A 14766-nucleotide genomic window follows, 5' to 3' on the forward strand; every position below is an offset into this window, starting at 1 on the left:
TTCTAGGATGATCTTTTTGCTAATCTTAAAAAAATGAATTGTGAGAGGAAATTGAAAAGTTATGTAGAGGTATACTGATGGAATATTTTGATAATAATGTATGTATTTTTAGAAGGATATAAACATACAAGCCTTCTTTTCTATTTACAAGAGAGTGACGTAATGGATTATCTATTCCTCTGAGCAAAAAAATATTTTTCTGTAAAAAGTGTAAGTGTAACAGAAGGACTTTTGAGTGAAAATACCCCTCACTGACATCAATCATCTTTATACTTTAGCCTATATTTTCAATTAATTATGTACACCATTGTCTACTACAGAAACATTAGCTAACAAATGTGCTATTATCGTTTCATAAGCTAGCTCACTGACTTTAAGTTACTTAAGCTAATAACATGATGCTGTATTAACTTGCAAGCTAATGCTACAGCAAGCTAATACAGCATAATGCTATTAGTACCAGCTAGCTTGACTTCTTTGCTGCTGAAGTTATTTCTGTCAGACATTGAAATATCGATGATAATAAGGTCATAATTAAGTTAAAGCATATCAAAGCTAATTTCTTGTGTGAGCTGTGTTGCATTTGTGGTGCAGTTTACGCACAACCATGATTAAAATGGGACAAAGTTAATCTTGTGCATGAAGTTTGTATTGATCAATATGACTCGAGGTAGGACCATTTACAGAATTTTACATTATAATTAAGTTTGTTCACTGAAGCATAGTTCTATGGACACACAAAAGCAAATTTAAAAAAATGAATGATTGAATAAATAAATCTATATTCATCCATGTTTGAACTACAGATCATCAAATATTTAGTTTTTAATAAGCTCATAAGAGCGACTTTCCGTTTCTTCTTCAGTCATTTTAAAGCACTGAAATGATTGTGCACAAGGACTCCGTTGGAAATTGAGAATCCATGGATGTAAAAAGTTGTCCAGTATCAAGTGTTGGAAAAATATAAACAAGTGTATAATAATGTAATCTATGTGAACCATGTATTCACATATGTTTATTATGCATCAAAATATATAATTACATGAGCTAAATGTGTGAGAATAAGTGATGGTAAATTATCAGGACACTGAAATGTGTCATTATGTGAAATGTCCAAACCAGCTTTGATAAGATTGTTCTCTCAGCGCTCCGTGCAGTATTACAAAACAATCTGCAGGCCACAATGTTCAAGCCACAAGATGTACTAAAACAAAGATTATATGGGGTTTAAATGTCAACAAAGCCTGAGAGGCTGATTACACACAGTGGTGAAGCAGCCCACGACAGGAAGTGAGAATCAGGTGACAAACATACTTTGGTTAGGCCTGTGATACATGCTTGGCAGGTTAAAAATTTATATTAAAGCTGATGTATTTCATACCAAAGTTTAGCTTCTCTCAACACCAGCTTGGTTTGTTTGTTCTCTCTGCGTATTGTACAACAAATAGAATAATTTAGATGGATTCAGTGAATGTTTGTAGAAATTCTTGACCACGCAAGTCACCCTGAATGTCCTTCATGTTATTACCAAACACAATGCTGTCTCTAGTTAGAGGAGCAAATATTAGGATTTTGGTAGAGAGCCAGTCCTGCAGATCATCTCACAGTGTTACAAAGCACATTCAGTGGAAGAATTGATGATCAGCCATTTGAATTTCAGAATCACAAAAACTGCGGATTGTGTAATCCATCAAGGTTTTATAACTGTCTATTTTTTAATGTCTGATTTTGAAAACTATTTATTTGATTGTACTGGATATAGCATATTGCTCAAGTGATTATGTGTCAGTACGTTTAAATACCCTTCAACTCCTGACCATGTGACTGTTTAGGGATCACTTTAATCAAACTAAGCTGTGAAGCAAACTATATCATAAGGATGTGAAGTAGAATTACAGCAGTCATTGTAATATAGTGATAGACAAGTCTACTTCTGTCCACATTTCTTTTGTGTTACAGTAATTCTGTTTGGATATTCTGCATTTATTGCAATCATGCAGCTTAGTTAGCAACGTGAAATATTAAAAAAGATGAAAAAATGGTTTCATTTTGTTATTATTACTATTATTATGGTTACTATTGATGGTGGGGACTTAGGGTTTAATAGCCTACCAGCTTTTTTAATGACCACTGCATCAACCATGACTATAAATTCTTTATGTATGCATAAAACATGAATATATTTTTTCTTATGCTGCCCTTCAGCACTACACAGCTTTGTAGCATCTTTCAGCTTATTGTTTTGGTTTGTAACGTCCACAGGTGTTAATTCTCATCAGCATTATTTCCACCAGCAGCAGGTAGCTGCTTTCATCTATAATCCTCTATAATACTTTAGCAGCAGAAAAAACTGCAGAAAAGCTACAGTGGCAATGCAGTGGTGAACTCAGAGGAGCATTTAGCAGCTAAAGAGCCAAACATTTACCAGAACAGATGATGCTGAGAATGAGCCAGACGGAAAGTAAATATTGGACTTAAATTCATTAGACAGTCAGAGATGTAGCTCCAACTGAATGAAAATGTTACCTTATACCTGCTAGATGTGTAAAGAAACTACTTTGCTAACACACTGACCAATGCAACTTTATGAGATGATAATATATTGATGTTGACTTTACAGCTTATTGCACAGCGTCAAACGAGCCAAAAGCAAATTACTTAAGGTTTGAACATTAAGAATGTTATATTAGGTCTTGTTTATTCAGCATAAAGGATTATGTACAGTAAAATAAATTTGTAAATACAGTAATATCATCCATGATAATCATAAAGGTGAAGAGAGTTCACTTTACTGGAAAATAAGCCCAGAGATAAAGAAATTGTTGTTGACTTAAAATGAAAAAACAAGACAATAACAAGAAACAACGTCATAATTCTTCAACAGAAAGAGGAAAAACACGCAGCAATGAGAGAAACAGGATTGGAGTATTTACTTAATAAGTCCAAGTATTATGGGTATGACCATACAATGTTAATAAAAATACAAATTTACATGCATTAAATATCACGTTTAGGCCCCTAAGTTTTTATTAATTAAGCAAGTCAGCCATACTAACTAATCATCACAGTGAGGATGCTCCAGTCTTATCAACTGTGGCAAAATATCAGACTGGATTATTAATTAACACCCGGAAAAAAATTGTACATTGAAAACCCAATTCAAAGATTCTTAATGACATCTACATTGGTGTCAGAGGAAGGGAAAAAAATTCTCATTTACCTGTATGAAACTTCCAGCAGAACCAGGCTCAGGGAGGATAGCCATCTGTCTCAACCAGTTTGGTAAAGAGGGGAGAACATAAGCACTGGACAGAGTGGTGTGAACAGCAGCTGTAGATCAGACATGATCATGCAAATGCAGAACCTGAAAAACCTGCATAGAGGTGCAGAGAGAGACAAAGCACAAGCTACAAGAGAAATAAGCAATAAAAGTCTTAAATAGCAATAAGGAGATGGCATGACATCAGAGCAGCTCTGTAAAAACTGAATTTAAAGAGGTGATTTTTAAAAAGTCACTTATTCTGCAAGTCTTATTTCCTCAGGGAGTCAATGGAGAGAAGCTGAGACTGAGGTGATGTAATGTTTTCTGCTGAAACCAGTAAGAAGCCGAGTTGGTGCGTTCTGACCTCGCTGGAGGTGACAGAGTGACGAGTTAAGTTGCAGCCTGCAAGAGAAGTGGACAGCTTGAGATTCCCAGTAGGTCTGTTAGTATAATTTCTAAACACAACGCATTGTACATCAGTGGAAAGGTGACTCTTTTGCAAGATCCACATAAGAACGACACGGTCAAGGTTAAAATGTTCTGAAATCAGGGTCTCTCTTAATGTGAGCACTAAAGATAAAGTTTAATTAGAAATGCACCTCCCCCATCCGCAATATCACAGAGATGTCATCACAGGTCATCAGAGAGATTGTCTCTTCCCTGTGACCTACATAGTTTCCTGATTTACTAATTATAGTCTTTGTCAAGGGAGGGCACAGGAAGTATTGCATCACAGTCCATTTTACTCTCCATAAAAAAAATACGTCTTTAACCTAATATAGTATGAAAGTATTTGGCAATAAATCTATTGTTTGTGATTAAATTGCATAGTTGTAAATGGACATCGACAGTTTGAGTGACCTTTGTTTGAGTCTTGCGGAAAGAATTCCTTCCACAAGTGTTTGTCAATGATTATAGTGACAGAAACCTGCAATTTACAGTAAAGTTCCAATTATTTTCAAATCAGCGGTAGTGTCTTGTGTTAAACAGCCAAATCTAGTATGTACTTTGTGAGGTGACCAATTCATAAGGACAACAAATCCATCACACTATAAAGCAACGTGGCAATTATCAAGTCATTCTTTTGTTCCATCGTGCACTTGTTGATGCTCCTTTAATGTGAAAAGCAGCGTTCATCGTCAAAACAAAAATGTTTCATTGTGAAAAACTTCTCCAGTTGAGTGATTAAGTTAACTGATTTTAACTGTAAACTGTGCATTGTTTTGTTTTTTTCAAAAGTCCATGCATTACAATAAATGCTACTTTAGAGCTATGCTTAAAAGAGGGGAGAAAAAACTTAAAAAGTAATGACACCATCCATTTAAATACGACAATGATCCATCTTACATACTGTAATTACTACTATCAGATTTATTTACAGCAGTATCGATTATGTATTCTTATAATGGACAAAAAAAAAAACACCACCCCCATAGGGCACGTTTATACACAAAACATGGCTGTGTGGCCTTGTAAATAACCATAATTCTGTACATTGTGCTGATTTTATATGTACAGAAAAGCTGAGTAGTACACATGTCCATGAAGTAAATACTGAAATCCTTCGAGCACATGTGAATTAAGATATGCTTACCTACTAAAATCATACCTATAATTATTGAATATGATCATGTACTTTTTATGTGAATTTTATTTTTTCAATTAAAATGAAAAAAAGAAGAAAAAAAATCCCCCTCCTTCCCCACAGCATCCCTCATACACCCTCTCTAAGAACTCAGGGTCATGTTTATTTGTGGAAGATGAAGCATGTAGTGTTCCTTTGTTCATGAACCAAGGACCTTATTCTTCTATTGCTGCCTGTGGTCACATTTCCAGAGTGGAAGACTTTACTTTATCAATTCAGGAAATAGACAGCTCACGATTATGTAGCAAATTGAAAATTAGAAGATGGGAGGATTGGACCTTAACCAATTATCCAGAAAATTTAGAGAAAGACTGTACTGTCCTGTAGGTCTGCACTGTAGACATGTGTCTTTTGAGTTTAATACACTGTCCAACTTATGCTGGCATCTACAAGCAGTCATGCACCCGCATTACCCACCTGAAAGAGGCTTTAAAGACACTTCAAATCAATCAAGTCAGCATACTTATAAAACATATTCCGTTGATAGACACACGGTGGCGGTGTGGAGTCAACATACCTGTTATTCTGTCCACGAAGAAGAACACGGGGATTCCTGATTGGCTGATAACAGATACCGTCGAAGAAAACAACACTGGCTGTGGCTGTGACCGTGCAACGGACATGCAGTGATACGAAGTTTTTAGTCAGGGATTTAACGTATTAATTAGAATTTCTGTCTTTGGAGGCATTAAATAACATGTCGCGTGATGTCGGGGCTTGTTCTGTTCCTCAGACGGTCCAGTCGGGTCTTATGGAGAGCTTCTCCTGGTGTCCCTCCGCTGCTCAGACCTCCGGCTGGACCAACATGTGTTGTCACAGCTGGTAAAAAGGACCTGATAGATCTTCCTGCCCTGGTAGAGGACGAGCTAGAAGAGCAGTTCGTGAGGGGATCAGGACCCGGAGGACAGGCCACCAACAAAACCAGCAACTGTGTGGTGCTCAAGCACATCCCCACTGGGATTGTAGTGAAGGTGCATCTTTAACTGGATATATTTGTCATTAGAAGGCTTCCTGAAAGTTTGTATGTATGGGGCTAGATGGGACCACTGATCATCTTGGAGTGGCATACGAAGCACAAAAGACATGACTAAATTAGACTTTAAATGAGAGTTGGATATTCTGTCAATTGAAGACTTATGGAATGCAATACTGATAAACTTTGGTTTCTTATTTTATGGTTAATGATACTAATTGTCTAATGTGTATCGACAACACAGGTACAGTTTCACATATTTAGATGACGTCCCTTCAAAATAGTCCAGGAGAAGCAATACTGTAGTGTATTTAAGTGGGAAACATTCACCCACAGGCAAGAAATCCACAGTTTATGATTTCAGTTGAGAATTTTGTCCACATGTGATGAGAATATCTGTAACTACAGCAGCTTAAAGTGCAATAAAATATGTTTACTTTCTTTCAAAGCCACCTATTGCAATATTTTGGTAGTTTATTTAATGGTTAGACAGGTCACATTCTATATCTTTGTGCGCAATCATACCACAGCTGCATATATTCTGCAGTGAAACTGAAATGGAAAAAGCTTCCCAATAAAAAAAACACTGTAATTCAATTCAGTTTTATTTATATAGCACAAATTACAGGTCAAATTGTCTCAAGACACTTTACAGAACCCAAATGCCTGAACCCCCAGAGCAGTTGTAGTTGCCCTGTTTGTCATCAGTGGTCTGTTAGTGGAATATGTGTTAGTAAAGTTAAGTCAAGTCTTTGGAAGCAACAGTTTCACCTCAGAGGTCTTCTGAAGCTTTTTCTTTATCAGCCTCTGCCCAGCAGTCAAGAAAATCTCTTTTTGTTGGTGTAAAAGTTGAATTTCACAAATATTTGTATAACAGTTCACACAATAACTAGACTACCTTGAGATGAGTTTTCTTTTTTTTTTGTCAACCAAGCTTCTATGATTTACTAATCATGTTCATTCAGTGTTTTGCACTCTTTCCTTTCCAGTGTCATCAGACCAGATCTGTGGATATAAATCGAAAACGTGCGCGGGACATAATGAGAGAGAAGCTTGATGTTGCATATAAAGGAGAACTCAGTGATGTCCTTGTGAAGAAGAAAGAGTCCATGCAGAGGAAGCAAGAAAAGAGGAGGAAAGCAAATGAGAATCTGGAGAGAAAAAGACAGTTTAAAGAAGCACTGGCTGCTGATTCCAAACCTGGAAATGACACTGTATAAAATGCTTGTGTAGAAAATGGAATGAAGATATAAATACTTGAATGATCCTGTACGTTATGTTTGAAAAGACTCAACAAAACCTGGAAACGTGCTTTTATTAGTATTCAATCCAACCAGCCATTTGTATTGCATCATTCATGCAAAGTTGCAAGATGTCGTAATTCACAATGCAAGACAAAGAGGGAATTTTAAAAAGAAATAAAAACATAGTAAAACATGTTGGTGTTGTGCATCTTTCAGTACTTGAAGGAGGTTCTCCTGAAATTATTTAATGTTGGTGAATGCTTTAGAAAAAAGTATGCAACCTTTAGCCTTGTTAGAAATACGGCTTTTTTTTTTCTCAATTTGTCACACGACACTGGATCATTTCCTACAGGTTTAATTGATGGTGAAAACCTACAAAAAATCAAAGCAGCATTATGACTGTTGTAACATCAGTGAACATATTTTTACATTAATTTATCACTGGATGTCAGCAAAAGCCTTCCAACCCAAGCCTCAGTGAAAAGATGGTAGCCTCCTGTGACCTGTCGTCCACATATTTCATTCTTCTGAATGTGAATATGTGGACATCAATTTATTTTTTAAAAGAGCATATTACTGAGAATAACAACAATAAAAATAACAATATGAATCTAATAATCAGATATTAGATATTATCCGATTATTATATTTATTGGTTACTCCTTATCCCAAATAACTAGAAGAAATCTAAAATGTAAACCCAACCAAAGCTCTGGTCTTGGGAGGTTAAAGATGTTGCTTGTCTTGCTGATCTTCAAGCTGTGCATACTCCTGTCTGTTGTCCCTGATTGGCACTCTCTGTGTAGAAAAATCCAATTTCATTTACAAAACAAAGAGACAGACCTGACAATAATACCATTATAACGGACAGAGCTTAGATGAGTGATGAGTGAGTTACTATGCTCACTCACTCACTAAATGATGCTTTTATTGCTGTGGTTGATTATTATCCATTTATCTTTGATCCTTCTGTTTGCTGCACCAAACCTTTAATGGTCTGCCTGAGGAGCTAAGGCTAATTCAATCAATGACTTCTTGATCATTTCTTAAAACCCACTTTACAGACTTGATTTTATGAGATGTCATCATCTCTTTTAGAATCGGTCACTTTTATTGTCAAGTAGGTTTTTGGTGCATAGCAATGAAGGCTAACATGTAGAACATTTTTAAAGAAAGATTAAATGGTTTTAAAAGAAAGTTGCAGGTGAGTAGACAGTAAGTGCTTCTAGTCAAACCAACAAGTGTAGCAAATCCAAGGAATTATTAAGTAATTAGTAAAGTAAAAGAAATATTACTTTTTTGCTTCAACAATATTTTTTGTTTGTTTTCATAGTAGGGACATACTGCAGTTCGTATTTTTACATCTGTTGTTTTAACTTTATTACTTTTATGTCTGTTTTGCCTTATTATCTTTTTATCTGTTATTTTGAAATCCTACTTTTGCTTTGCTTTTTCTGTCACAAAACTTTGTAGACACTTGTTTTTAAACGTTCTTCATAGTTATTATATTATTATTGTTATTATAAATAACGGTATAGGACATTTAACAATCTACCTATTTAAAATTATATTGTCATCTTCTGCTCTGAATTGTTAAACTATTTGAAAAATAATAATAAAACCCCTTGTTTTTGGTAGCTTTAATAGAACCGAAATTATGTCACTGAGATCAATATAAGTTTTGCAACATACAGCAAAGTTGTAGTGACTCACCGGTCTGCCTGAGGGGTGTGACAGCAAGAGCTTCGGCCAATGAGAGAACCGCTTTCCTGTTGGAGACCCTCCCCTCTGTACTGAACAGCCAATGAGATGAGCCAAAGCGTTTTTAAATCCTCCACGCTGTACAGTAGTAGTCTGGAGTTTGTTGCTGCAGAAGCAGTGGAGTGAGCTAAACGAGGACCCCCAGTAGTCAGCGGGCAACATTTAAAAGACATTTTTTGGTTGTTTTCCGGGAATTGAGATGGCAAAAGGTAACGCTGTTAATGTTTTGTTTGAGTTATTCATTTAAATCATGCGAGCTGCAGCAGTATCTAGGCTGACAGCTAATGCTAGTTAGCGCTAGCGCAGGAACAACTTTGTTTAAATACGCACAGCTGTTTACTAATAAAACTCGCGGGTTTTGTACAATGTTTTCTGAGTTAGACAGCAGTGCTTACAATTATTTATTTCCGTGTTTATAAAGGGAAGAAAAATGTGGTGAGAACCGACAAAAAGCCCGAGGAAACTGTTGAACATAAAGTCACTTCACAGACGGAAACAAAGGAGAACAAACCAACAACTAACAAGGTGTGTTCTGCTGTTTGAGTTTATACATTCATGTTAGCCAACTAAAGCAACTAATCAACAAGCTTTACTCGCATTTTCTTTTAAGTTAAAGGTTCCATATGGTTACAATTCAATGTTTTTGTGGTTGGTATACACTTGAGGGCCTCTCAAATTTATGAACCAGTAAGAATTTTATCCAGTTTGTAAATAGCAATTTGTTAACCAATAGTGACTGAGCTAAAAAAAAAAAAAAAAAAAAAAAAGAGGTGAGCTATTCAGAAAGGCCAGCTGCCTTAGAGTCCACCAGGTTTATTTACTTTCTAGAGCTGCTTTCTGCTAAATCTAAAATGTCTCAGCTACGAGAAAAACACACCAAATGTTCTACTGTTGGCAGCAAGATTGAACACAAAAGTCTTCATGCACTCCCAGCATCTGAGGAACTCCAGACTTGAGGGGATTGCTTTCATTTTTAATGACAATGTCAACACAACAGGGGGAAATCCTTAGTGGTAGCACTTTGCACAGCTAATGTGGCTCACGTTATCATTAGCTTTGCTGGTATGCCCAAAGGCCAGAGCTCTGTGGAAGCTGTAGTGTAACACCGATTTTTAAACCAATAAACGAAGACCTGATGGGTTAATATACCCAGTCATCTGCCAGTCGTTATGTTTGTTTTATCTCCTGTTCTCTGTGCTCACATATGCATCATTTTAATATAGCCGAATTCCCTTTAAACCAGTTCTCATTGACATTTTTGTTTCTGTATTCTGAAATCGTGACAGAAACACAGTCCATTAAGACTGTATGTTAACCAGCTGTGCACCACTGAACTACTGGTTTCTATAACTAAAAAGTCATCTAACAAACTCACCATACACATGAGTTTAAAAACAATGACAGTGCAGTGAATTTTGGCCACATTTACATGTAAAATGATTTCTGAGAGAGAAAGAAGTGATTAAAAAGCTCTGTGTCTGCTGCTGTGTGGTCCAATGTTTCTCTCTGAGCTGTCAGTCCCAGGTGCAGGGAGAGTCTTCTTCCTGAAGGGGGCATGACAGCAGCATCTCAGCTGCATTTACATCTATCTAAACACTTAAATGGCCTGTTTAGAACTGCCCTAAAATTATACAGTCATCTTAGAATGAACCATCTTTGCAGTATTTTGAGCTGAAAAAATGAAAATGACATTCTGGGCACTTGTGTGTCTGTCATTAATTTGCTAAACGGGGGCACAATATGGGAACTTCAATACACTGTCCAACAATTCAATATATATTTTCTACCAATCAAAAATGGTACTGTTACCATGGAGATATTTAATACTCCCAGGTTGTGGCCCAACTCACTTCCTATTCACTACAATGTGCACTACATTAACTGTTTGCCCTTTTGTTTGGACGTGTACATTTATACGCCATCCCTCTGTGGGCAAATTAATGATTTGAGTGTCCAATATCTTAATTTACTGCTCACTGTTGGGTGTCCATTATAAAGAGAGCAGTGAGTGAGTGAACAAGGAGCTTATTTCAGACACTGTCACTGTTGGAGTTGGCAGGCAAAGCAGTGAAGTCTTTGCAATCTGTTCACTTTGTTTTTCTGTTGGCTCCAGAGGGATTGAAGCTATGAACAGTCTTTTTATTCACAAAAAAATATTCTAACGAGCAGAACTGAACATGTGCGGCTTGTCTCTAAATTTGGACAGCATAATTCTGAAGACAGTCATAGAATATGGCATCTCAGTTATTGCTCGTCTTGATTTCTTTGAAGGGCTCTTCATTTTTCAAACCAATGCAAATAATATTTACTTTTTCAGGATTGTGTGGGTAAAGTGCAGTCAGTTCTTCAGGGTCTACGGAGTCCAGGCAAACCTAGATCCCCTTTGAGTGACAGTTCGAGCATGCTGATCCAGGAAGGCAACGATTTTGATGCGAGTAATCCTGACACTTCAAGGCAGAAAAAAGGTGAGCACTTAAAAAACATAAAACATTTTGAATTTACTGATCTAAAATGCTACTGTTTGGTCATTTCTGTTGCATGCAATCTCCCAGCTCTTTTGCAGTTGACCCCTGTGTTACCTTATGGTCAGCAGATGCATGTGTTTCACAGAAACCTTTCCAGTTTGCTTGAATGGAAGCAGTGTTCACTCACTCATCTATTTTCTCACACAACTTAACCATGTTTCTGGAGGAACTTCAGTTTCTTTATTGCAGCTAAATGTTCAGGGCAGATGTCAAGTCTTCTTCACAGTTTCAGTCTTTGTTTCCTTCTCGTTTTAGGCATACCGAGTGAAATTAAATCTGACAGTTGCGAGTCTAAAGAGCAGCAGCAGCAGCCTGAAGTGGCTTGTCACACTCATGGGATAAGAGAGCAAGCTACTGCCCACCCTGAGCAAAAAGAGTCCACGCCACAATCAGATGTCAGGTCTGCGACAAACAGTAAAGTTTCAGAAGCCAAGCCTCGCAGTAGAACCGGTCGCAAACTTGGAGCAAAAAAGTGAGTCCACAAAACCAATTTTCTGTGTCATTTGTTTAAAAAAAAAAAAAAATCTAAGAAAAAAAGACAAAAGCTCTTTCACAGCCAGTTGCACAAACAGAATTGCTCATTACTTTCATCATGTCCCTCTTTTCAGAATGGACAATAAAGCTCCCCAAAACAGAAAGGTCACAGACTATTATCCCATCAGACGGAGTAACAGAAAAACTAAAGCAGAGTTGAAGGTTTGTATGAGAAAAAATGCGTATATGTTATGAGGAGGATTATATCTTTAACAGTGTTTTTGATATCATTAATTAATATGTCAACAGAGTGAAGAACACAGATACATTGATGACCTGATAAAGAATGGCACTGAAGAGGGAATGCAGGTAACATTTAATGGTGTGATGTGTCATGTTCCTTTGAATCTGTCGCACACTGTATGCAGACATTTGACGTTTTCTTTAAAGTAGTCACAGGCAAAGAAGAGTTCTTGTTTGTGACTAATTAGGTATTCACATAGCTATCAAGCAGCTCCCACATCTTTGCTTAATCCGTTTAACTTCACACTTTTGCATGTTCACAGGTCAAACACATAGAAGGAAAAGGAAGAGGAGTTTTTGCTGTCAAGGGTTTTAAAAAAGGAGACTTTGTTGTGGAGTACCATGGAGACCTACTGGAGCTTGCTGAGGCTAAAATGAGAGAGGCCCAGTATGCTCAGGATCCTCAAACAGGCTGTTACATGTACTACTTCCAGTATCAATCTAAAACTTACTGGTAAGTCCACTTATCACCACTCTGCAACACAACTGACACATGAAGCCAGATGTAGAAATGATGTATATACACAAACAAGCCACACACAAACTGGTATTTATAAAAGAATAATATACAGACCTTTGATTTTTCAGACCAGACATACAGTTTCCAACTGTGGATGTAGTGATAAGCAGTACATGAAATGTAAGATGGTATGTCATCATTACAGTAAATTTGTGCTAGATTGCTGTTTTTCTTTCTTAAAGATTTAAACAGCAATCTGTAAATGGCTCATTTAGTTTCAGTAAACTTTTAATTAAGTGAGCTAACCTAATCTGTTAGGTCTGTTTTCATATGAACTCTATTAATTAGTCGTTGATGGTCTGTCATTTAATGATGAGAACTGAGATGTGACCACAGTACTGGTGTGCTGACAAATGATTTGAGATTAACATAACAAAACCAGGGCATGGTATGAATGGTTAGGGTTTAAACCACATGTGTGCAACTGCCATCAAACAGCAAGTCCTCCGTTTCATTCCTGGCCTGATGGATCTCTACTGCATGTCTGTCCTTTGCTCTCTCTCCCATATTTCCAGTCTTTCTTTTCTATTCGTATCCAAAAACAATTTAAAAAGGCAATAAAATGCTTTTTTTTTTAAAAAAAGAGGAAAAAACACAGTACCACTCGTATGTGCAGTTTTAGTCAAATGATGGATGCAGATTTCTGGTTTTAGTTGTTTAAAGCCTCTGGTTCTGTTTCCAGATTTGTTGACTATCTGGAAATCATTTTTTGGGACTGTAAACTTTTGCAATTTCTGGAGCTAACTTTGTCATGCAGAACTTTTTTATAAGTCTGAGACTGAATAAGGTGCATCTTTAATGTCTCTTTTATACATCAACAATTATGTGATACAGAATTCTCTGTCGACTTTTGATGTGTAGAATGACTTGGGCTGTTGTTGGACAATAGTTCCTCTAATAATCAGCCTCTTGGTTTAGTGAAAAGCTAATGATTCAATGAGATTTCAGGCTTGAAAATAAATATTTTCTGAATGATTTCCAGTGTGAATACCCATATTGTGTTGTAGTGACGCTATCTTTATCCATTTGTCAGTGTCGATGCTACAAAGGAAACAAGCCGTCTTGGAAGACTGATCAACCACAGTAAAACAGGAAACTGTCAGACGAGGCTTCACCCCATCGACGGAATCCCTCATCTGATCCTGGTAGCTTCCAAAGACATCGAAGCAGAGGAGGAGCTGCTGTATGACTATGGTGACAGAAGTAAAGCTTCAATCTCAGCACATCCTTGGCTCAAGTATTGAAATCCGTTCACATTTCAGAAGAATTGGTGCTCTCTGCTTTCTATTTCATCGTTATGTAAAAGATGCTGTACTTGTCCTCAAAATGCTTTAAGTATAAAAATGTTTTTGTTTTAAATGGAAGCCGAAGCTTCAACTCATGAAGGGTGTATTTTTGCTAAATTTGTTTTTATCATGCTTTTATAGTTTTCTTAACTAATGGACACAAATTTGAAGAGTATTTTTTGCTTGAAGTAGTGTTTCATTGTCCATGGGGACTCTATTGTAATGAATGCAATTCTGGATATTGTAAATTATTGCTTGTGCTGTAAATTGAGGAATAAAACTGGTGAGTTTTCATTCCAGCTGTGGCATGGTTTCTGCTGATGATGATCTGCAAAACAAACAACCTGAAATTTGGAGCTCTAAGAAAACTCTGTCTTCCACTGACTCATATTTAGATCCATCTGGCAGTGCCAGTGGAAGGTGGAGCTACTTTTCACTACTTCAGTACTGCAAAGAAGTTACAAAACCGAAAAGCATAGAGGGATAAAAAATTAGCTCTAAAGGTTCTGAATGTTCACACACTAGATAGTGTTCTTCAACTCAGCTTCAAAAACATACTGAATATTTAGAAGAAGTGTTAAATACCTTCAGTATGTCCAATAGAGTTCTAAAGTGACTTTATTGTTAACTCAGTAAAGTCAGTCTCACTTGGTGCTATTTTACTGGTATGATTTTAATACTCAAATATGATTCAGAATATCTTAATTTTGTCGCACATCAAGAAGCCTCACCTTAACTCAGTCAAGTTAATCTGCCAAATTCATCCAGTCAAA

At 36.7% G+C, this 14766-nt stretch overlaps 2 protein-coding genes across 3 annotated transcripts; both read left to right on the forward strand.

Annotated features, from left to right (window-relative positions):
• The first annotated feature begins 5471 nt into the window (after positions 1-5471).
• On the forward strand, positions 5472-7317 carry mtrfr (mitochondrial translation release factor in rescue). The gene is made up of 2 exons (XM_023282426.3): positions 5472-5878; positions 6870-7317. Exons 1-2 carry the CDS (start codon positions 5615-5617, stop codon positions 7098-7100), a joined length of 495 nt encoding a protein of 164 aa, XP_023138194.1. The 5' UTR covers positions 5472-5614; the 3' UTR covers positions 7101-7317.
• A 1648-nt stretch (positions 7318-8965) lies between these two features.
• On the forward strand, positions 8966-14292 carry kmt5ab (lysine methyltransferase 5Ab). 2 transcript variants are annotated; one of them, XM_023282407.3, is made up of 8 exons: positions 8966-9094; positions 9307-9410; positions 11203-11350; positions 11666-11882; positions 12019-12106; positions 12194-12253; positions 12451-12641; positions 13741-14292. In XM_023282407.3, exons 1-8 carry the CDS (start codon positions 9085-9087, stop codon positions 13949-13951), a joined length of 1029 nt encoding a protein of 342 aa, XP_023138175.1. In that variant the 5' UTR covers positions 8966-9084; the 3' UTR covers positions 13952-14292. The 2 variants fall into 2 exon arrangements, with proteins under 2 accessions (XP_023138175.1, XP_023138176.1); XM_023282408.3 differs by lacking the exon at positions 9307-9410 and having other exon boundaries at positions 8967-9094.
• The last annotated feature ends 474 nt before the right edge of the window (positions 14293-14766 follow it).

Source organism: Amphiprion ocellaris, chromosome 6 (assembly GCF_022539595.1).
Source record: "Amphiprion ocellaris isolate individual 3 ecotype Okinawa chromosome 6, ASM2253959v1, whole genome shotgun sequence".
NCBI classification, from domain to species: Eukaryota; Metazoa; Chordata; class Actinopteri; family Pomacentridae; genus Amphiprion; species Amphiprion ocellaris.

Excerpts from the sequence above, each read along its gene's own strand:
- kmt5ab (XM_023282407.3), top strand. Across the intron at positions 12,254-12,450 it reads GCACTGAAGAGGGAATGCAG|GTCAAACACATAGAAGGAAA; the intron begins GTAACATTTAAT and ends GCATGTTCACAG. Across the intron at positions 12,642-13,740 it reads TATCAATCTAAAACTTACTG|TGTCGATGCTACAAAGGAAA; the intron begins GTAAGTCCACTT and ends TCCATTTGTCAG.
- mtrfr (XM_023282426.3), top strand. The coding sequence starts at position 5,615 with ATGTCGGGGCTTGTTCTGTTCCTCAGACGGTCCAGTCGGGTCTTATGG. Across the intron at positions 5,879-6,869 it reads CCACTGGGATTGTAGTGAAG|TGTCATCAGACCAGATCTGT; the intron begins GTGCATCTTTAA and ends TTTCCTTTCCAG.